Source organism: Convolutriloba macropyga, chromosome 6, assembly GCF_964194025.1.
Source record: "Convolutriloba macropyga chromosome 6, txConMacr16.3, whole genome shotgun sequence".
Classification (NCBI taxonomy): domain Eukaryota; kingdom Metazoa; phylum Xenacoelomorpha; order Acoela; family Convolutidae; genus Convolutriloba; species Convolutriloba macropyga.
In genome coordinates, this window is record NC_134473.1 from 16669220 (window position 1) to 16693444 (window position 24225).

Sequence of the window (24225 nt, forward strand, 5' to 3'; positions counted from 1 at the left end):
GAACAAAGAACTTGGAAGTATTACATGCGAATAGAAATCAGGATTCAAGGTTTACTCTAGCTCTTTTGTCTGCATACACAACATACAACATGTGGCAGTCAATAAAAGCTCGATCACCAGTAGGAGTAAACTGGGAAAAAGAACCACAAACAGAATTAGACTGGGAAAAATGGCTATCAACAGTGAAACGAGCCATAATGGTAAAGTAAAATATTCATGTAGGCAAATTAATACGCACAAGACCAGAAAACGCAGAATCAGATTACCACGACAGAGCGACACTATGAACCAGCACTGCCAGACGAAAAAACGGCCGAGAAAATGCAACATAAACAACGCGATAAAAATAAGAACTGACTGGCAAAACATCTGCTAACAAAGAGAAGAAAGAGGACCAATAGCGGTTATCCTATGGTACGAAGTGGATAAAAAAACGAAAGGTTTAATCTATCTATCATTAGGTGCAGAACAAACAAACATATTATACTAGAAATATTTACACACAGATTTAAAAAGGTACATCAGATGCTCTGGTAGAACAATTAAAAGAAGCATTCACACATACAAGAAACGTGACATTCGATCGGTTTCAATTATTCCGATGCAGTCAAAAAGAAGGAGAACCATTAAAAGCTTTTCACTCAAGGATAAAACAACAAGCATCACTTTGCAATTGGGAACATTTAGAAGAAAATTTAGTGAAAGGTATAATTTTACGAGGAATGAACATCAAGCAGAAACAATTGGATCTACTATCTGAAGATCGCACATCAACCGAAACACTTTGCACTAACAAGGGAAATAGGACAAGAGAATCAACAGAAAATGAACAATACACAGACGTACGATAAGGTCACATGGAACAATAGCAACAACGTAAAATTCACCAAAAGAACAAACAAACCCGTAGTACTCCCTACTCCACCAACTGGGCAAATACAAGATTGTAGACGTTGCGGAAACAAGTACCCATCGGGATACTTGAACATTTGATCAGCTAAAAAGGAAACTTGTCAAAAAAGAAAAAATTTGGGCATTTTGCAAAAACTGGCAGGTTCAATTGATTTTGGACACAATAGTAGTTCCTCCGTTTTTTCCAAAGGACCCTAATTATTGAATTTCTCTGTTATGTCTACTGGTTCTTTGAATATATTCATGTGCCTTCTGATCAAGATTCTGATTGATCATGGGTTGCTGTTGAAATTTCTGCAATTCTTTGTGTTCCCTAGAATAGAAATTCTGCACAAGTTCATCTGTGGTCTGTTTAAAATATTTCCTGCAAATTTTAAGAACAAAATTTTTAGATTGTTTTGCTGATGATGAAGTATGTTTTTTCATAACATTCCTGTAATATTCCACTACTGTCCAACCCAGTTTTCTTTTGACGCCAAAACGCAATTGTCTGTTACCTGGAAAATTTCGATTGAGTCGATAAATACGAAAGCACTTACACCGAGAACTGCTCTCCATTTTTGGGAAAATGAATAAGTTGCAGTTCTTTGAGCAAATGACCTGTTTGATTTAGTTCATTTATATTTTATGCAGCGATATTAAGTGTTGGCGTACTGTATGCTCAAGACAACTCATATTTATCATCTAGCTGATCAAAGGGCAGATGTTGATGGTTTCGGTCAGGGTTAAGGTGCACACCAGCCGAAACGTTACACTGCGCACTAACAAAGACATGAGAATCAACAGAAAATAAACAACACAAGACATACAATAACATCAATTTGAACAACAGCAGCAACGTAAAATTCATCAAAAGAACGAGCAGGCCCGAAGTACTCCCAACTCCACCAATTGGGCAAATGCAAGATTGTAGTCGCTGCGGAAATAAGTTCCTATCGGGACACTTGAACGTTGGCCAAGCTAAAAACGAAAAAATCGAGTATGTAAAAAAAATTGGACACTTCGCAAAAATGTGCAGAACATGCAACAAAGAAGACGAGGACATAATAGCAAAAACCAACAAGCCTCATCTAGAACAAACCCAACTGGTGCAAATAACAACCAACAAAAAGTAAAAAAAAAATCCATGAAAAAGATACAACAACAGCAGATCAAGATTCAGTCGAGGAATCAATCAATTCAGAAGCAACACGCTATATCAGAGAGATGATGGAAGATATTCAGAATGTAAACTTCAAAATTTTATTAAAATTTACACAAGAGAAAGTATCACAACTCAAAAAATTGTACAGCGGAAAATTCTGGATCAAAACCTAAATAGCAATTTTTCAAATTGTTTTGGACACAATAGTAGTTGCTCTGATTTTTACAAAAGGGGCCTATTCATAAAATTCTCTGTTATGTCTATTGGTTCCTCGAAGAATTTCATGCGCCTTCTGATAATAATTTGTGGGTTTTTTTGAAGTTTCTGGACTCCTCCGTTTTCCCTAGAACAGAAATTCTGCACAAGTTCATCTGATGTCTGCTCAAAAATTTTCCAGCAAATTTTAAGAACAAAAGTTTTAGATTGTTTTGGTGATGATGAATTAGGTTTTTTTCATAAAATTCAAGTTCTACTAATGTCCAACCCAGTTTTCTTTTGACGCCAAAAAGCAATTGTCTGCTACTTGGAAAATTTCGGTTGAGTGGGTAAAATTAAAAGCACTCACGCCGAGAACTGCTCTTATCTGATATAAAATATTGTCGTACTGTATGCTCAAGACAGCTGATATTTATCATTTACCTTATTAAAGGGGCAACTGTTGATGGTTTCTGTTAGGGCTAAGGTGCTGCCCAGTGTTGGCAATCGTTGTGTTCAGCCATTTTCGGATCCGATCGCTCATTTTTTACACTACGTTATCGAACACCATTCTCATGCACGATTTGACAACACTAAACTTTCAATCTTCGGTTTACCATTTTCACGCATGTTTCCGTATAGCTGGAAAATCAACAAAAAGCACCTGAAAGTACCCAAAACGGACAAAAATGCTTAGTTAGACCCAGAAGCTCATTAGAAGTTAGGGGTAAAAAACACTAGCGCCAAGGCACACCACATTTTTGATCAATTCTCCCATTTAAGGTCATATCATTTTAGGTCATTTTACCCATATAATATTTTTTTATAGAGGTGAAGTCAAAAATCTCCCAATTTAGGTGCGCGACCCTACACCGCTCTGATCAGACCATTCGGGTCGCAGAATGGTGGCGTGGTGCGACCCAAAATACATAGTCTGGGAAACGCTGGAGTTGCACGATGGTTTGGACAATGATCGCACTACGGTCTGATCAGAGGTCTTTGGGTCGCACGGAAGTATAAACAATGGTCGCACTACAGTCTGATCAGAGACCAAAGTCTGGATATAAGTTGTTCCAAAATCTGATCACAGAGCATTAATTAACCGTATTTGTTTGACTACAGTTTTTTATCACTGTTTTTAATGACTCAAAAGAAAAGTTTCAGGCACTTCAAAATGACTTTTGTTTAAATTTTTATCAATTAGTTTTGTCCTAATCTTAACAAGATATAATACTTTATTCAATTTTAATTTGAGTAGTATATAGGTTTGAATTGAATAATTTAAACAAATAACAACGGATTATAAAATGTTTTCAGGAATGGTCTGATCATAGGACAAAGTTTGGAGTAGGGTCTGATCAGAGGGAGAATTGATCGCACTAAAGTCGCACAAATTTTTTGGTCGCACCCGAGTAGCACGAAATTTTTGGGTCGCACGATAGTCTGATCAGAGGTCTTTTGGGTCGCACTATGGTCGCACAATTTATTGGGTCGCACTATGGTCTGATCAGAGGGCTTTGGGTCGCACGATGGTCTGACAAGAGGGTCTGGGAAATGGTCTGATCAGAGCGGCCTAGGTTCGCGCACCTAAACCTGGGCTGGCATAAACCACAAAAATCTTCCGGATTTTATGAAACCTAACAAGGTGCAACTGAAATTTTATAACGCACCGACTAACTGAAAATTTATAGTACTTGTCAGGAATTCTATGCGTTCGGTTGGATTAACGCGCACGTTAGTCCATTGATGTGTATGTAACGATGACTTTTGAAAGTCTCTTTTTATTGTAGTTTAAAGAAAAATAATTTAGTTGGACATTGCGCAACTAAAATTTCAGTACAAGCACCAAATATCTTGAAAAACACCGCATTTTTTATGTAGTCTCTGTATTCTGGCGGATTGACCAGTAGTTGTGGACTCCTGATGCGCAAGTAATAACTTTTTTGAAAAATTGTTCTATTGTAGTTCTAAGAAATATAAATTACTAGAACAATAAATTTTATATAAAAATTTTTATTCAAAGCGTTTAATATCTAAGAACTTGCCGCATTTTTTCATTGTTTTTATGTATGCAGAATACAAATTAGAGAGTATTATGGTCCCCTGATATTTATGTAATGACAAGTTTTGCAACGATCTTTTATGGTACAGTTAAGAGATATAATTTACTAGGATGTTGTGCTACTGACGTTAAACTAAAGAATCGATTATCAGAAAAAAACCGCATTTTTTTGTAATCTTTTGTAGTTTTAAGAAACATAACTCATTTCGACTTTGTGCCTCTAAAATTTTGTTATAAAGCGCAAGAATGGAAAATTTTATACACTTGTCGAGTGTTCTATGTATACTGCCGGATCAGCGAGCACAGTTGGAGCCCTGGTGTGCATGTAGTAATGTTTTTCAAAAGCTTTTTTAAATAGTAGAGTTAGGAAATAGAATTTACTAGGACATTATGCTATTAAACTTTCTATAGCCAGGTATCTGAAATACTGTATGTTTTATGAAGATTGCCGGTTTGGCGGTAATTTGGATCCCTGATATGCATGTAATAACAATTTTCAGAAAACGTCATCTGTAGATTTAAAGTACATTTACGTCAACAAGGTGCCTCTAAAAATTTATTACAAAGCGCCAAAGAACTGAAACTTCAATACACTAATAATTTTTTCTACGTATTCTGCCCAGTTAGCGAGTACAATTGGACGCCTGATATGCAAGTAGTAATGATTTTAATGATTTTTAGTTAAGATATATAATTTAAAACGACATTGTGCTACTAAGGAGCCAGATATTTGAAAACACCTTACATATTTTTTTATATGAAATCTGCCGGATTGGTGAGTACATTTGGGTTCCCGAGACGCATGCAATGTTTCTTTTTTGAAAAGCTCTTCATTTTTAGTTTTACGAAATATAATTTACGTCGACGTTGTGCTTCTAAAATTTTATAATGCGACAATTAACTGAAACTTTAATACACTTGACATGAATGAACTAGTAATTTTTTCCAAAATTTTTTGCTTGTTCTTTTAGGAAACTTAATTTAATAGGACACCGTACTAATAACAAAAACTCTAAGGTGCCAAAAATATTTAAAAGTTTACAGCTTTTTTTATGTTTTCCATGTTTGCTGCTGACTTGAATGAATGTAATAATGATTTTGAAAGCTCATTTTTGTAGTTTTAGGAAATATAAATAATCGGAACATTGTGCAACTAAACTTTCACTATAAGGCGCGAAATAAAGAACCATATACTGTATAACCAGGAAAAACAAAGTTCTCTGGCAAATTGTAGACGCCTAAATGTAACTAGTAGTAGAAGTGAAAAATCAAAAAACTGTTTTACTTTTAAAAATTTATGAATTTACAATTAGAAAATCTTGGTTCAAAAACGATCATTGTTATCAGTTCAACCCATGCAATCACCCATGCAATCACAATAGTTTCCTTTTTGGATAAATTGTTTGAGGTAAAACTTCCTGCAATCACATTTCACCCGCCACTGAGGTACAACTAGTATGATAATTCATTAAATTTGGGCTCCCCACTCATTGGGTGAGTCAAAACCTTATCAATATAGATTGCTCCCACTCATGGATGACACAATATTCAAGGCCGACTCGCCTCTTAACTTCTGCGACAAGGATTCAAAGATCTGCTCCCGTTTCATGTGTGTCTATAATCTCGCATCCCTTGCAAGGAGCATGATTGCAGACCCCCGAATTGCTGTAACAGAGACTGATTGAGATAACCTACTAAAAGCTACCGACAACCCCGCCGGCTGCAAATTTCTGTTATCAGCCAGAGTAGCGATTCGTTTGAGGGTCTTACCAACTGTCTCTGAAAATCCTCCAAACGTTTCGAAAGCCAGAGGAATGAATTGAATTCCCACTTCAGTACAATTCTGGGCGTACTGTTCGTACTTCCTGTCCTCAGCAGCTGACAGTGCGAAACCACTCTTCTCCGACGCATTTATAATGAGGCTTGACCGCAAGGGAGAAGTGACGGTAACGTCTAAAGCTGCTGGTTGACCGGCATTCCATACAGGTGAGAAGATATCGCCCGGTCTGGAGTTATTGTCGGGTAGTAAACATTTCTGTTCAGAGATGGGTGACAAAAGAGCTCCCGAGCAAGCTGATATAATTTTGTCTTGTATACGATCATGACGAGAGATCATATCACCGCGACCATGGCATGACACCGCATGGTCGCCCATTACATCTAGAGTCCCAGATTTACAAAAAGGACATTTTCTCTCGTTCTCGTACAAATTTACACCCAGTCAATATTTGAGAGCAACACGGAACTCATTGGAAGATAGGTGTAGTCCCAGAGGTGGAATGGGGGCTGCGGATAACCAGGCACCAGACTGCGGTAGAGAAAGAGATTGTAAGCGAGCTTTTTCTCTTATGGAACTTTGTTTTCCTAAAGAGTTGTCAAAGGTTGAGTTATCAAGTTCCCCCTGATTTTTTCTTTGATAGTGATATGTCGCCGCAATTTCGCTCAATTCTTCAACTGCTTTAACAAATGAGATGTCTTCAGTTGGATTACGGCCTGTTAATTTTTCTACAAGAACAGGATTGAAAAACAGATCCAACGTATGCAGCCTGAGCTTGATCTGCTGATCGTCTTATTCCTACACCGGTTTTATTGATTGGAAGGCATGCTTTGTCCCAAATTTGGACATAAGAGGGCGCAGAACCTGCAATAAAATACCAAAAATGGCAAACTTTCTCAGAATGTTTAAATTGGAAAAAATTAAAAACGATAACCAAAAAGCAACTAATATTGATTCACGGCAGTTCATATGAAGTTAATTTTAAGTTTCCTTTATTCAGCTTTGCCAACAAAACAAGCATCCACGAGTTGTTAAAACGTAGCTAATTCTGACCACTTTTATGAAACACGGACTAACCGGTTATACTTTTTTGACAAGACAGAGATAAAAGAGCGAGGAATACAAAAAGGGCACTTTTTTACCGTTTGGGCATCTTTAGTGTGACAAAAACCACTTTAGACAGAATATCGCAAGTACTTGTTTTATCAGAACGGAAACAAATATTGGCTAAAATTGCCTTACTTGTAGTTCATTCATTGCAGAGCTCATTATATTTTAGTCTTTTCCAAAGATGTCAATTTGGATTTCTAGAAGACCATCAATTAAAAGAATAAATGAAGTCTTGATGATCGGTCAAATAGATATTTAAAGACTTTTTTTGAAAGAAGCAAGAGCTGGCCTTTCTTTTTAATAAAAACCCTTATAAAAACAAAAGTGCAAGAAAAAAGTAATGTGGCATTTTTGACCGTTTAGGCAGGTTACAACCCTCTTGAGTGTACTGTGACACATTAGCACCAAATAAATGGTTTGTGATGTCCCAAACGCACATTAGCAATGATTCAGAACAAATGGCATATAGCTCAAAACCACGCGCATTTAATATACTTTGCGCTTATGTTATTTGTTTGAGCACCAATGGTCTGCTTGTGTACAATTCTTAACCAAAAAGCACATCACACAAAAGCTTTTCAGTTTTAATAAAACAGCAAAACGCTTGAAGGTGAAGGAGTTGAGAATGATAGAAAAAAGACCAATAATAGAAACTAAAGTAGGAAGGTCATAAAATTCTTCAATCAAACTATATCTATGGGTTCACACAATTTTTCAGTACTAATTGTCCAAAAATGGACCACTAAGCCAAAAAATTTTTTCAGATAGATTATCTCTACAACTGCTGTTTTTTTTATAAAAAATATCTATCAGATTAAAACTAATTGAGGGCATTTCAAACGTATAGACAAAAAAGTTATTCAAACTTAGTGAGTCCGAAAACGGAGTTAAAAACCAAAAACGTAAATAAACTTTATAATAGGAATTGAGAGCTGAAAGGTTCGTGATCTTATTTTTTCGCTCCGAACTGCGCCTGGACGAAATTTCAGCTCTCAATTCCTATTATAAAGTTTATTTACGTTTTTGGTTTTTAACTCCGTTTTCGGACTCACTGAGCTCTCCGCGTCTATTTGGTGATCCTCGATTTTTACTGAACAGGTACTTTTTGAGATTGTTTTAACGCACATACAGCCAAACTTTTAAGTATTGAGATTTAGCGCGGTTTAGTACCTTTTTTAAAATACTTTATTCCACTTAAATGTTTATGCGGAACACAATGAAATAGTTTCAGAACGCTTCTATACCAAAATTAACTCCTTAGACTAAAAAAAGTGTTTTTCTAGAGAATTTTTGAGCAAAAATTTTGTGGTGCAGACCTTGAAGGCTTTATGGGTGTGATCCACTGCTTGGGAACAGCTCAGAATTACCATATGCTGCTGCAATTACTTCAGGAATTTGGAAAAAATTACAAAATTTTCAAGTGTACAAAACTGAAGTCACTAATTCGAAAGCGCAAAAATGTTTTATAAAAGGTTCGTGTCGGAAATAAGATTTTCAACTTCGAATATCACTTCTCGGCTGCCAGAATTCGGGTCAAAAAGACGATTTCAAAAATTCGTTACTTTTGGGGCCAAAAACTAGAGGGGAGCATTCGAGCCTCAAGACTTGGCTCAGGCTCGAAGTGCCCTCCCCTCGCACCCAAAAAAGTGTTTTAAGACGGAGACCTGACTTAAGATTTTTGTAGCTTCACAATCTATGGTGCTTGAAGCATTCTGTTTGTTCATACAATTTTTCCTGTACAAATGCTTTTTTGAGTTAGGGTTGTTAGTTGTTGATTTCTGTTTCTAGACAAAACAAATGAAAAAAAACTTTGTTTCCAAATTTTTTGTGTTCTCAAAAACATGATAGACATGTCTGCATTTTTAATTTTCTGAAAATGATATTGTCACAAACGTGCGCCAATGACACACAATTTGGACAAAAGAAATTGAAAAAGTTTCTTAGTAGCATTAATCAGATTTTACTTCAGAAACCTCAACAAACTGCATTTTTGGCACAAGATTAAGTAAACCGGTAACAAAAGTCGGGTATAAAATAACAATCAAAAAATGGGTCCTTATTTGTAGGGCCACAAAACAGAGGCGCAATTCGACCTGAATTTTGAAGCTTCAAAACTTATAGTGCCTGCAACAGTCTGTATGATAATACATTTTTTTTCTGCAGAACTTCTCATCTAGAATTCACATGTATTGAGCAATTTTTGCTTTTAATTTTAAAAAAATTGACAAATTGCATTTTTCATGAATTTTTAACTATTCTCAAAAAATTTTTGATACGTTTGCTGTTTTAATTTTTTTTAAAAAAGGTTGTTTTGTCACACAAGAGCACCAGCCGCTCAGAACTTGCATCACCGAAAGCAAAAGTGTTTCTTAGAGACAAAATCAATTTTTACTTCAGAAACCTCAACAAACTTTTTTGCCGAACGACTAAGTACCAGGCAAAAAGTCTAGTCAAAAAGACGACCATACAAGCTCGTTACTTGTTGGGCCAAAAAACTGGGGGACATCATTCGTGCCTGAAGCCTTGGCTCAGGCTCCAAGTGCCTCCCTCCCCCCCCCCCCAAGAAAAGTTGGATCTTTTCCGTTTGTGCCCCCCCCAGCTTAGTTGGTGCATATTATTTGCACCACCCAGAAGCACGTGCAATATTTTTACATAATGATTTTCCATGTAATGACGCGTGCTCTGTAATTGGGGGAGCATAATGACCGAATTGGGGTAGCATAACGATCCAAAGTTTTATGACGGAGACCTGAGCAGTTTTTTGAAGCTTCAAAACGTATAGTGCTTGAAACAGTCTGTATATTAATAGTTTTTCCCACAGAACTGGTTTTCTCATTTAGAGTTCATATGTGTCGAGGATTTCTTTTAGGTTAAAAAAAACAATTTGGAACAATCTTTTTCCCACGCTTTCTCAAGGATCCAATTTTAGGAAATTCTAGACTGAGAGCTTTAATATGACACATATGCTAGTCTGGGATGTCTTGAAACTAAAAAGACGATTTCAAAAATTCGTTACTTTTGGGGCCAAAAACTAGAGGGGAGCATTCGAGCCTCAAGACTTGGCTCAGGCTCGAAGTGCCCTCCCCTCGCACCCAAAAAAGTGTTTTAAGACGGAGACCTGACTTAAGATTTTTGTAGCTTCACAATCTATGGTGCTTGAAGCATTCTGTTTGTTCATACAATTTTTCCTGTACAAATGCTTTTTTGAGTTAGGGTTGTTAGTTGTTGATTTCTGTTTCTAGACAAAACAAATGAAAAAAAACTTTGTTTCCAAATTTTTTGTGTTCTCAAAAACATGATAGACATGTCTGCATTTTTAATTTTCTGAAAATGATATTGTCACAAACGTGCGCCAATGACACACAATTTGGACAAAAGAAATTGAAAAAGTTTCTTAGTAGCATTAATCAGATTTTACTTCAGAAACCTCAACAAACTGCATTTTTGGCACAAGATTAAGTAAACCGGTAACAAAAGTCGGGTATAAAATAACAATCAAAAAATGGGTCCTTATTTGTAGGGCCACAAAACAGAGGCGCAATTCGACCTGAATTTTGAAGCTTCAAAACTTATAGTGCCTGCAACAGTCTGTATGATAATACATTTTTTTTCTGCAGAACTTCTCATCTAGAATTCACATGTATTGAGCAATTTTTGCTTTTAATTTTAAAAAAATTGACAAATTGCATTTTTCATGAATTTTTAACTATTCTCAAAAAATTTTTGATACGTTTGCTGTTTTAATTTTTTTAAAAAAAGGTTGTTTTGTCACACAAGAGCACCAGCCGCTCAGAACTTGCATCACCGAAAGCAAAAGTGTTTCTTAGAGACAAAATCAATTTTTACTTCAGAAACCTCAACAAACTTTTTTGCCGAACGACTAAGTACCAGGCAAAAAGTCTAGTCAAAAAGACGACCATACAAGCTCGTTACTTGTTGGGCCAAAAAACTGGGGGACATCATTCGTGCCTGAAGCCTTGGCTCAGGCTGCAAGTGCCTCCCTCCCCCCCCCCCCAAGAAAAGTTGGATCTTTTCCGTTTGTGCCCCCCCCAGCTTAGTTGGTGCATATTATTTGCACCACCCAGAAGCACGTGCAATATTTTTACATAATGATTTTCCATGTAATGACGCGTGCTCTGTAATTGGGGGAGCATAATGACCGAATTGGGGTAGCATAACGATCCAAAGTTTTATGACGGAGACCTGAGCAGTTTTTTGAAGCTTCAAAACGTATAGTGCTTGAAACAGTCTGTATATTAATAGTTTTTCCCACAGAACTGGTTTTCTCATTTAGAGTTCATATGTGTCGAGGATTTCTTTTAGGTTAAAAAAAAACAATTTGGAACAATCTTTTTCCCACGCTTTCTCAAGGATCCAATTTTAGGAAATTCTAGACTGAGAGCTTTAATATGACACATATGCTAGTCTGGGATGTCTTGAAACTAAAAAGACGATTTCAAAAATTCGTTACTTTTGGGGCCAAAAACTAGAGGGGAGCATTCGAGCCTCAAGACTTGGCTCAGGCTCGAAGTGCCCTCCCCTCGCACCCAAAAAAGTGTTTTAAGACGGAGACCTGACTTAAGATTTTTGTAGCTTCACAATCTATGGTGCTTGAAGCATTCTGTTTGTTCATACAATTTTTCCTGAACAAATGCTTTTTTGAGTTAGGGTTGTTAGTTGTTGATTTCTGTTTCTAGACAAAACAAATGAAAAAAAACTTTGTTTCCAAATTTTTTGAGTTCTCAAAAACATGATAGACATGTCTGCATTTTTAATTTTCTGAAAATGATATTGTCACAAACGTGCGCCAATGACACACAATTTGGACAAAAGAAATTGAAAAAGTTTCTTAGTAGCATTAATCAGATTTTACTTCAGAAACCTCAACAAACTGCATTTTTGGCACAAGATTAAGTAAACCGGTAACAAAAGTCGGGTATAAAATAACAATCAAAAAATGGGTCCTTATTTGTAGGGCCACAAAACAGAGGCGCAATTCGACCTGAATTTTGAAGCTTCAAAACTTATAGTGCCTGCAACAGTCTGTATGATAATACATTTTTTTCTGCAGAACTTCTCATCTAGAATTCACATGTATTGAGCAATTTTTGCTTTTAATTTTAAAAAAATTGACAAATTGCATTTTTCATGAATTTTTAACTATTCTCAAAAAATTTTTGATACGTTTGCTGTTTTAATTTTTTTTAAAAAAGGTTGTTTTGTCACACAAGAGCACCAGCCGCTCAGAACTTGCATCACCGAAAGCAAAAGTGTTTCTTAGAGACAAAATCAATTTTTACTTCAGAAACCTCAACAAACTTTTTTGGCCGAACGACTAAGTACCAGGCAAAAAGTCTAGTCAAAAAGACGACCATACAAGCTCGTTACTTGTTGGGCCAAAAAACTGGGGGACATCATTCGTGCCTGAAGCCTTGGCTCAGGCTGCAAGTGCCTCCCCCCCCCCCCAAGAAAAGATGGATCTTTTCCGTTTGTGCCCCCCCCAGCTTAGTTGGTGCATATTATTTGCACCACCCAGAAGCACGTGCAATATTTTTACATAATGATTTACCATGTAATGACGCGTGCTCTGTAATTGGGGGAGCATAATGACCGAATTGGGGGAGCATAACGATCCAAAGTTTTATGACGGAGACCTGAGCAGTTTTTTGAAGCTTCAAAACGTATAGTGCTTGAAACAGTCTGTATATTAATAGTTTTTCCCACAGAACTGGTTTTCTCATTTAGAGTTCATATGTGTCGAGGATTTCTTTTAGGTTAAAAAAAAACAATTTGGAACAATCTTTTTCCCACGCTTTCTCAAGGATCCATTTTTAGGAAATTCTAGACTGAGAGCTTAAATATGACACATATGCTAGTCTGGGATGTCCTCAGAAGTCAAAAAGTTCTCGTTTTTTTTTAAATTTAGGCTTATCCGATCTAACTTGAAAAAATAGGTAAATATTTTTGTAGAATTAAGTAAACGCACAAATAAATTATTAAACTTACAAAATAATCTTCACTAGTTTTAATTTTGGGTTTCCGCGTCTTATTACGGCATGTGAATTCGGACAAACTTATCAGCCAGTGCAAAAAATCCATCGTATTCATCAGTTTCAGCGTTCTAATTATAATGATAGTGACTGACTTCTGTTGCGGCAATGTGAAAACTCCACTCCTAAATTCGAACCTGGTTCATGACAATGCAAAACTTAAGCGAAGTTCATCGGTGAATCGAGTAAACGAACTCAATCGTTCCTTCGCCTATTCTAAGCTGTCGAGTGCAGCTGTGGAGAAATCTGGCATAATGTGGCAATTAAATTGCAATCCCGACATAGCAAAAACACCCCCAAGCGATATTACCTTACTCGGAAAAACGACCACTGTAGATTTTTGAATCGCATTTGTAAAGTTTTTGTTCGTTCATCGCTTTTCGGCTTTAATGCGCACAGCTGTTGCTTCAGGTTCGTCAGAACAAGTGAAGAAGTTACCCAACAATCACAAGTCACACAAAATTACAAGCTAGTGTTTCCTGAAAACACGCTATGTTTTTTTATCAACCAAGCCCAACAACGATTCACATTTCGAATGCTTCTACTACTTACAGGCAATCATTTCCGAGTTGTTCCCCACCTCCCAAAAGGATCCACCGCATGGTCCAAATAAAGTATCCTTTGGCACATAAAGAGAACAATACACAGATCGAGCAATTGGTCCATAGAAAATTTCTTTGCATATTGTGCTCATGGTCCAATAGGAAATGGTCCTCCAACATCAAGAATTTCCCCTTTTCATATACTTAGGCCAAATTAGGACAAACTTCTAGATCAAACTGAACATTTCCGAAGTATTCTTTCCAATCACTTAATGCCCTCCGAGCGGTCGAGAGCAATTAATTATTGTTTGAGAGCAATTAATTGCTGAGAGCCCTTTGAGCCAAATCTTATTTCCTCCGCGTCGACATGAAATTTACAATCCATTGAGCAAAAATCGCAATATTCAACCATCGTCAAATAATTACATCAGATGAGTGGGCAAAAATTATAAATATTAAAACATTCGCGTGCAAGTCTTAAATCGCCGAAAGTCTGCAATGTCAGAAGTTGATGTGACAGAATTTCCTATATACATAGCCAGAAGTTGACCTCAATGAGTTCCCATTGCCGGTGAAGGTAACAACGGCCCTCTATACTCATATCCTAATGGGGGGTAGGGTTGGGTGGGCTGATAGAGGGTTGGGGTCCAAGTCGCCGGGCGGAGCGAATTTGCATAATTGTTTGGATTTGCATGACTTTAGGATTCGGGGGGGGGGGGGGGGGGGTTCTTTCATTTCATTGACCTTTTCAAGAAACAAGTCCAATACACGTGTTCTGATGCGAAAAAAAAACTAAATTAAGGAATGCCCATCCCGAACACTGGGTGAATATTGGCTGGTCCGGACCCTCCAAAATACGTCTTCATAAAGCCTTTCATATTTTTCAAATCCATCAATAAAATAAAAAAATTACATGAAAAAATTACATCAGTTGAGAAAATTGCAAAACAAGTGATAGACAACTCTTGAAAACAAGAGTTGCTCTGATAAAGAAAATAAAGCATCAGAATTATAAACAAAATAGATATGGTAAATAGCAATTAAAGTATAATGTGTAGTGATTTTGAATCAAGATTAGAGAAAATATAAAGCATTCACAACAGCCTCCCTTCCTCTACAATGGTTCCTATTGACGCTTCTACTGCAGGGCGCCGGCGCATGGAGCGCGCGCCACGGAGGCAGAGTATGGAGCTAGCAGAGCATGGAATTGATCTGATGCAAAAACAAGAAACAATTTAAAAAAGTTAAATTGACCACAAAGAAACGATTCTATCATAAAAGCTACAAGATACACAATGCTTGGGGTTTTTTCTAGACCAGTCAAAGCCATACGCCAACAATTTGTTTTCCCTTGGATTTGAAAATGCTTCTGAAATGTCTCTTTGTTCTCGCAGCAGTTTATAACCTTCATACATCGCCGCAATACCAATTAAATCTTTGTCCATAGGGTTAAATTTGATTCTCCAAGGACCTCCACCAATGTCGATAGAACTCAAAGCTGTTGTAAGACGACTACTGCTTGCTGTCATTGTTTCGAGAAATCGGAAATCAAAAATACGCAAGGAGTCATCGTAACAACCAGTAAAAAGAAGAGCGGGAAATTTTTGTTCAGTTTGTACGGAGCACACGCCCGATGGATGCTCGATATTGAAAATTTTCCTGGACATTCGGTTATCCCATACGTTTAAAAAGCAATCATCACTTCCAGAAAAAATTAAATTAGGATCGCTTTGACTGAAACTGCATGTCCATATTTCGCATTGATGGTTGCCAACAAGGTCAACTGATTGGGACCCCGTGTTGATTAAATACAAATTGCCCTTATTAGAAGCGCACACTAAGTTGTCAGTTGTGACATCAAGAGACAAAACTATTTCTCCTAAATTCCCTTCAATTTCAAATTTTGATTTCTCATTAACATTGAAGACACTATTTGCGCTACTATCGTCACCAGATATTTCAAAAAGTCTGCAGCAAGAATCACTGCAAGCGACAGCAAACTGTTCCGCAGTAACCCATTTCGAATCCAGAACTCCAAATTCATCACAATCTTTGGAAAGAAGTAAATCAACACAATCATCACGAACAGCAAACAAAGAAACATTTCCCCAACGTTTTTCCAACGAAACATTTAACTCGTAGCTTCCCGATAAGAAAATGTCATTGCATGATGACACAGGAAAAAACTGTGGAATATCGAAGGGCGAGAACTCCACTGTGTCTACATTTCTCGATAAATCGCACCAATCCAATAACAGCATTTCTGTAATGAAGATGGCCTATCTTAAACGTTATGCACCCAGATTGGAATAAAGGAAAAACAATTTGAAGGCTATATGTTATATGACTACTAAGCTGTGGGGGGGGGGGGGGGCTAAATGGTAAAGACACAGATGTCTTCAAAGTGCAATCAACGCTATAATAACGGGTCTTTCCCACTACTTTAAATCCTCGCTTGTCGGTGTTGCACTCAACGAGGGGCTACACTCCACGAAGTTTTTGATAAAATTACAACCCCCTCTTTTCAAACACTCAACGGAGTTATTATTATAACATCAATCAACTCTTGTAAAATCGGGGGAAAATCTTATCAGTATGATGTGCTCCTGGATGGCTATGGATTTTGTTGTTATTGTTGCAGGGGATTTTCAGGTTGTCGAGGGGATTTCTCCCTGTTGTTGGATTAGAATATTGACCACTGATCTCGGCACCGGTGGCAGTCACATGCCAGCTGCCAAGAACACACATTTAACTATGAGAAGTTGTTTTGACAATTTTTCATAAGCTTTACGATTCGGGTTTTTAGACCAATCGGATTTGAAATTCACTTCATTTTTTATAATATTGACAGTGCGGCTGATTCGGTAGAAAAACGGGTCTTTCCTATTATAGCCCCCCTTATGGTATAATTATCATGATTGGGGGGGGGGGGGCTATAGGTTATCTGACCACTTAACTAGGGGGGGGGGGGGCTATATTAGGAAAGACCCAGAAAAACTCGTGTCGGGCTCTTTTTCAAATAGAACTTTGTTCCAGTAAACTCGAAAAGTAGGCTGTTCAATTGCAGATACATAGAGGCAGTAGGTTCACTTGTAACAGCTCTTAGTAGATAGGTTTGAAGTTGCTCGTTATCCACTTCAGTACTCTCTTTGGAAACCTCTCTTTTTTCCGCAAGTCCAATTGAGACACGTGAACAAACTGGGATCCACAAGTTGAAATCGGCAGTAGCAGCGATTTGTAGAGACATCTTGACTTTCTCTTTCACTTTTTTCACAGATTTCGTCTCGAATACAAAAGTACCTTGTTCGTCTTTTTCAATCGAGTTTCCAAATGCTCAGACCATGTTAGCGAAGTATTGACAACTACACCAAGGTCCATTACCGAGTTGGATGACTGTAGAGGGCCTTCGGCAAGTCGAAAACTGGGTATACGTCCTTTAATGACTAATCGAGAACACTTACTTGGGGCCAGCGCCATCATGTTTTCTTTCACCAAATGTGCACATTGTTCGAGGTCAGATTGATCTCTGTCTCAAGACTTCCGTCTGCCAAGAGTTTTAAATCATCCGCACACAGAAAATGATCGCTAAACTTGACGAAAGCTGGAACATCATTCACGAAAATGCAGAACAGTAGAGGCCCCAAGAGAGAACCCTTGGGGAACACCACTGGTTATATCCAACGTCGTTGAGGAGACATTGTCTACTCTCACGAACTGCTTGCGTCCATCAAGGTAGTTCGCCAGCACTTCTAAAAGACAACATCCGACTCCAATACCAGCTAAATTTTTCATCAGCTCAAAATGAGCATACTAAATCTGCGTAGAAAGCCACAATTTGCTCATTTGTGTTATTATCTAATTTTTGATAGATATTCTGCAGAAAACCAACCATGTTTCACAAAACCATGTTGACAATTTGACAAGTGCTTAAAAAGATTCATTAATGGCTCGTACAAGCATTTCTCGAACAACTTGCTAGCCATGTTCACTAGCAACACAGGTCTGTAATTGCTGACTTGGCTCTTATGTCCTTTCGTGAAGATCGGCGAAACTGACGACACGTTCCATTGGTTCGGTGTCTTTCGTAGCATCTTGATGTTCTTGAAGACTTTTTGGAGAATTTTGCTCATTTGATTCACTGTCTGCTTGAAAAAGATTGGCGGAAAACCATTTAGCCCACGAGTCATGGTAATGTCAAGTGAGCGACGGATCTCTGAAATTTTACTGCGTGAAACTGAGAAATTCGTCAAATCCGGATTCTCGCACCTTAATTCCTTAAAGTTGATCTCTCTTTTCGGATAAAAGACCGAATTAAGAAGTTCATATAAAAAATCGGCTTTACGTTGGTTATCCTTGCATGTTCTTTCATCCCAAGTGATTTCTTAAGGTAGGTTGAAGATTTGTTTAAAAATTTTCAAGTGTTTGAAGACAGCATGGGCGTTTCTGGTGCTCATCAACGCCTCTTGATACGCCTTTTGATCCTTTTCACATACTTCTGCGACACTATTTTTGAACTGTGTCACCTTCAGGTTCCGATAAGTGGTCGGTTTCCGCGCCAGGATGTCGTTTTGCGTCTTCAACCGTTTAAACAAGTTTGAAGTTGATGATGTTATCCAGGGACACAATATTTTTTGATATCTGGATGCAAGCAAGACATGCTCAAAAATTAATTGGTCCACGTAGTCTTAGAACTCATGGTACATGTTGTTTCTGTTCGTGAAACACACGGGGTTAAAGCGCCTTTGACACATAGTGTTTCCCACCCCTGCGTAGTCCACAAACCCGAAACTAACTCCAAAGTTTTCAATGAGAGGTTTGGATACCTCAAAAGAACAATCGACTGACAATTTGATTGCATGACATGATCAGCACTGTCATAGACTTCGTTGAAATTTTCATCCACTTCAACAGAGTGGGAGATAGTTCGCAAAAAGCGACATCCAATGTGTTGCAGGAGCAGGTCGGAACCTTTATATCTTGCTGAATTATAATGGAACCCAGAAGATCAATGTTTCTGCTTTCTTCCTCACTGTTGCTCAGCAAAGTATGCCAGTCTGTGGACGGAAAGTTGAGGTCTCCACATAAGATACAACCGTCCCGTTTATTGGGTTTAGCACTCAATATTCTTTCGAAGTCATTGAAGTCGTACCGATACTGAATGCCCTTGGGTGGATTGTAGAAATTACAAACGAAGATGAATTTGTTATTCATCTTGAGTTGACAGTACGGCTAAGAGAGAGCCGCCGTGAGCCGAATTTTAACTAGTGTGCCGGTCAGATCTGTAGACGTCATATTCTGCCAGTAGAAGTTCAGACTCTGCAATGTTGTCGCTGAGCCACGTTTCACTAACACGTGTAACGGCATAGTCACCGTCGTGCTGTTAATTAGTAGCCGTAGTAGTACTAAAGCACTGTATTTTCTTCACTACGTGTAACAAGACTGAACCCCAGACCGCAAGCATGAAATCTGATAAATTTGCGCTGCAACTACAAAGATAAGGTAAGGATTGAATTCAAGTTTTATCTAACAGAAAACTGAGTAATTGAACATTTTAAAACCAGCTAAGGTTATATGATTACCGTAGCGTTAAATACACGAAGTGATGACAAGGAATATAGTAAAATAGTCTATGACTTCTTAAAATATGTAGAAGACAATCTGACAATCTACTTGCAATGACGTCTCAACAAATTTTACGTTTAACGTCAGTTCAAAACTGTTTCCCAAACTTTTAAAGCATAAAACGAAAAGGTATTTACATTTGTCTGATACCACACTTCAAAAAATTCTATAACATATTCACTAGAACAAAATTACTCTTCAACTATGTTTTGAGATTCTTCCAAGAAAGTGGGAACTAATTGAACAAAACTATCTGCAAAATGTGTTTGAATTTTTTCAGTACACACTAATCGGAAGACAACAAATGCAGTTGAAGAGTGATCTGCAGATGTGGAAACTGCAATATGAGTGAAAAATATAAAAACTGAACTGCAAAAGTGTGAAAACACGAGAGATCAAGCCCTAAATCATTATTTTACTATTATTATCATTATAACTTCAAAAATTTTAAACCGAAAGAATTCACATTACGGCCTATATACAGCTTCAAATTAATAACTATAATGCGTCTTTTTACATCTTTCCTATGCCGGATTTTTCGCTTTTTGTCAAGTTCTTTCTATTCCTAGGGCGAAATAAAGTTTTGCCCCACCCTAGTGATTCCTCTGGGTGTTCTGAAAATGCATGTTTTTCATTCACAAAAAACATATTTTTTGACCTATAATTCAGTAAAACATAAGGTCTTTCCCATTATAGCCCCATATAAAAATATAGCCCGCAATTATGGTATGTTTACCATGATTGGATGGGCTTTAGGTTATCTGACCACTGAGCTGGGTGGGGGGCTATAATGGTAAAGAACCCTTGTATGATTTCAGCAAACAGTTTAGCGTGCCTTCCAGGGCATCAACTTGCTGTATTTAGTTTCCTTGGTTATATATTTTCTACTGCAAGCCATTGCCACAAATTTTAATTCAAGTCACAATATTCAGCAACGTCTGGACCCACACTTGAACCCCTTTTTGGGTGTTCTGATACCCCAACGATAATTAGCCGGCATGTCTGCCCAACACAGATTGATCCGCATTCATTTAAATTTATTTTATATAACACGTCATATTTCAAGTTTTTATTGATGCGATTTCTAAGATGATTTTAATTTAGGCAGGCAATATCTGATTTTTTTTGATGTGAGTATCATTTGCAAGTCACACAGGTTTGCAGAAATTAGTGTGTTTTTGCTTTGGTTTTGTTAAAAAATTTCCAAAAATTGATGAGTTCTGGTCTGGTTTTTTTGATACTTTTTCTAATTTGTGTTCATTTGATCCCTACCGTTATTTATTATCTTGTCTAAAGTCCGGTTCGATTTTGTGGAAGAGAATTCAACTGGAAGGTGATTTTCGGTCAAGCTTGCCCTTCTGTTCAAGAGCGACGGCCAATCACGTAGTTTGAAATGAAAACTCTGTGAACAGGCCCTTAATCTGACATTTTTCATTTTGAGTCCGCGAACAGCTGCAAAATTCAGTATAATATTCTAGTCAAAAAGTTTTTTTTGATACCAATGATCGAGACTTTTTTTTATCGTTGCTAGCATTTTCGTTGATATCAGGAAAGTTCAAAATTGCTCTGCCAATCACTTTTCCTGGAGAAAATTGTAGGTTTTTGTATATTGAAATTCGTTTTTAGGTACTCGTCTGGGTTACCAAGAACCGTGCAACGAATGTCGTTCGCTTAACTTCCAAAATAATTTTCTCACTTAATTTATCCTGCTGCTTTTAAATTTTGGCAATACGTACGAATCAAAACAACGATCTGCTCCTAGCATATTCTTCTTTTATTATTGCGTTTCGCATGAAAGCAGTGTTTGCTTAACTTACATTCTATTGTTTTTCCCGGAAACTGCTCACAGTTTGCAGATTTTGCAGTTCTTGTTTTCATCATTTGCAAAAAGTTTTTCTATGAGCTCTGATTTGTTCAATAACGTCTAAAACAATTTATTCCACGCGTTTGCAAGTTTTGCAGCCAGTGGTTCACCCATAGCTAGACCATCTGAATATACACACCGGAAGACGTAACATTCAAAACAACTCTTTGTAGCAATCAGGTTTAGTAATCTTTTCGTTGAAGCCAGAGTGCTTGAGAAGAGTTATCTTAAAGCAATTTCAATAGCTTTTTGAACCGGTATATCAGTTTAAAAAGATTTCACGTCACGAGATATATTTGCTCGTCTTCATGAAGGGAAAAAGATTCCTAAGAGTTTCTAGCATCTTGTCTGTTGCTTTCTATATTTGTGCCCAGTAGTTTTTTGGAAAAACGGTGCCAGAATTTTGAAAACGTCATAACTGCTTTCAGGTTTAGAAAAAATAGGTCGGAGAGGTGTAATTATGTTGAATTTTCTTTATGTAATTATGTTAAACTTGATAGCTTCGCTGGTTGAGAACTGGTTTATCTTATTCTTTGATGAATTTTGTCACCTACTTTTCTATGCTTCATAAATTGTTGCAGGCTGTTTTTTATCTGATTTTAAATTTTTCATCCCAATAATTTCATCTTTTGCTCCACAGAATTTTCCCGGGCCGAGAATTTTTCCCAAAAATAACGGGGAAAAGAGTGTAAGAGTGTAAAAATAAAATTTTTGCACCGTTAATGCTACCCTTAATTAGGGTGGAATTACATTTTAAAGTCTAATTTTACTGGTGCTAATAAAAAGAGTGGAGTAAAGAGTGTAAAGAGTGGAGTAAAGAGGGTAAAGAGTGTAAAAAAAGTGTAATTTCCTCAAAATTACACTCTTACACGCTTTTCCCCGTTATTTAAGAGTGGAATACGTTTTACACCCTTATTCTCGCTTAATAACGGTGGAATACGGGTGGACACCTCGGCCCGGGTTTGAAACTGATCAGAGTTTAGCACATCTGCTTGATTTTGTCTGTACGTTTACTTCTTCATCACGCAGAATTTTTCATATTGTCGAACTTGAAAACTGCGACAGTTTTGGAGACGTACCAAAAGACAGATTTTTCAACGAATTATATGCATCCAATCAACAGAAAACTTGACATCAACTAATTCTGGATTATATTTTCAAACGTGTGAGGCTTTGGTTTGCGGGCCATGCCCAAGTGGACCGTGGAACGTGATATGTGTCTCTCATAACCAAATAAGAGGTCATTTTCCCAAAACATACATTTTTTTGACGCCCGGGCCGAGGTGTCAACGCTAAAAAACGCAAAATTATGTAAGATTGGCGTTGAATGCGTTGAATTTATGTAAGATCTACGCTTGAGCGTAGATCTTACATAATTTCAACGCATTCAACGCCAATCTTATATAATTTTGCGTTGAGTTTTGGCGTAGATCTTACATATTTAGCGTTGAATTTTAGCGTAGATCTTACATATTTAGCGTTGAATTTAGCGTAGATCTTACATAAATTCAACGCATTCAACGCCAATCTTACATATTTTGCGTTGAAATTTGGCGTAGATCTTACATATTTAGCGTTGAATTTAGCGTAGATCTTACATAAATTCAACCCATTCAACGCCAATCTTACATAATTTTGAGTTGAATTTTGGCGTAGATCTTACATATTTAGCGTTGAATTGTAGTGTAGATCTTACATATTTAGCGTTGAATTTAGCGTAGATCTTACATAAATTCAACGCATTCAACGCCAATCTTACATATTTGCGTTGCAGTTTGGCGTAGATCTTACATATTTAGCGTTGAATTTTGGCGTAGATCTTACATATTTAGCGTTGAATTTAAGCGTAGATCTTACAAATTTAGCGGTGAATTTAGCGTAGATCTTACATAAATTCAACGCTTTCAACACCAATCTTACATATTTTGCGTAGAATTTTGGCTTAGATCTTACAAATTTAAGGTTGAATTTTTTGAATTGCATTTCAGACCACTTTATGATTTCAAAAGTTTTCAAGTGTTTTTTCAAAAAGTCAATTTTTTCACTGTTTTGACCCCTATGCTGCAAAGGTGAGAAATGTGAAGTCAGAGAAAAATCATTTTTAGCGCTCTTTTATAGTGCAAAATCCAATTGACACCATTTTACGGTTTCAAACTTTTCAAGTTTTTTTTTCGAAAAATTAATTTTTTTACTGTTTCGACCCCTATACTGCACAATTGAGAAAAATGAAGTCAGCAAAAAATAACCATTTGCTCTCTTACGGTGCAAAAACCATTTCAGACCATTTTAGAAATTCAAATTTTTTTCAAAACTTAAAAAAAATTTTAAATTTTTCCTAGTACTTCTCACATGATAAATGCGTTGAATACGTTGAAATTATGTAAGATCTCGGCTAAATTCAACGAAAAATATGTAAAATCTAGGCTAAACTCAACGAAATATATGCAAGTTCTATGCTAAATTCAATGCAAAATATGTAAGGTCTACGCTAAAATCAACGCAAAATATGTAAGATCTACGCTAAATTCAACGCAAAATATGTAAGATCTACGCTTTATAAGGATTTCGGCTCTTAAGGAGACCAAGGTACGGTTGCGCAATGGTAGAAGAGGCGACAAGTAAACAAGAGGTCAGTGGTTCGAGTCCTATACCCAGAGTTCTACGCGTTGATTTTTTGTAAGATCAACGCTAAATTCAACGCAAAAATATGAAAGATCTACGCTAAATTCAACGCTAATTATGTAAGATCAGCGGCAAATAGCGTTGACAAGTCGGAAAATTCACCGCCATTTCTTACATAATTTTGCGCTGAATGCGTTGAATTTTTGTCTTTATATTCAACGCATCCAACGCAAAATTATGTAAGAAAATTGCGGTGAATTTTCCGACTTGTCAACGCTAGTTGCCGCTGATCTTACATAATTTTGGCCAAATTCCTCGGCCCGGG

At 37.1% G+C, this 24225-nt stretch overlaps 3 protein-coding genes across 4 annotated transcripts in view; 2 read left to right on the forward strand and 1 right to left on the reverse strand.

Moving 5' to 3' along the window:
* Positions 1–24225, forward strand: part of LOC142341527 (eukaryotic translation initiation factor 4E-1A-like) — a 544656-nt gene that overhangs the window by 178175 nt on the left and 342256 nt on the right. The gene's annotated exons all lie outside the window — the stretch shown is intronic.
* Positions 1–24225, forward strand: part of LOC142341529 (persulfide dioxygenase ETHE1, mitochondrial-like) — a 520203-nt gene that overhangs the window by 178173 nt on the left and 317805 nt on the right. The gene's annotated exons all lie outside the window — the stretch shown is intronic.
* Positions 15024–16336, reverse strand: LOC142340822 (diphthine methyltransferase homolog). The gene has a single exon (XM_075391553.1). It carries the CDS (start codon positions 16051–16053, stop codon positions 15037–15039), a length of 1017 nt encoding a protein of 338 aa, XP_075247668.1. The 5' UTR covers positions 16054–16336; the 3' UTR covers positions 15024–15036.

Coding starts and splice junctions, on each gene's coding strand:
- LOC142340822 (XM_075391553.1), bottom strand. CDS start 16,053: ATGCTGTTATTGGATTGGTGCGATTTATCGAGAAATGTAGACACAGTG.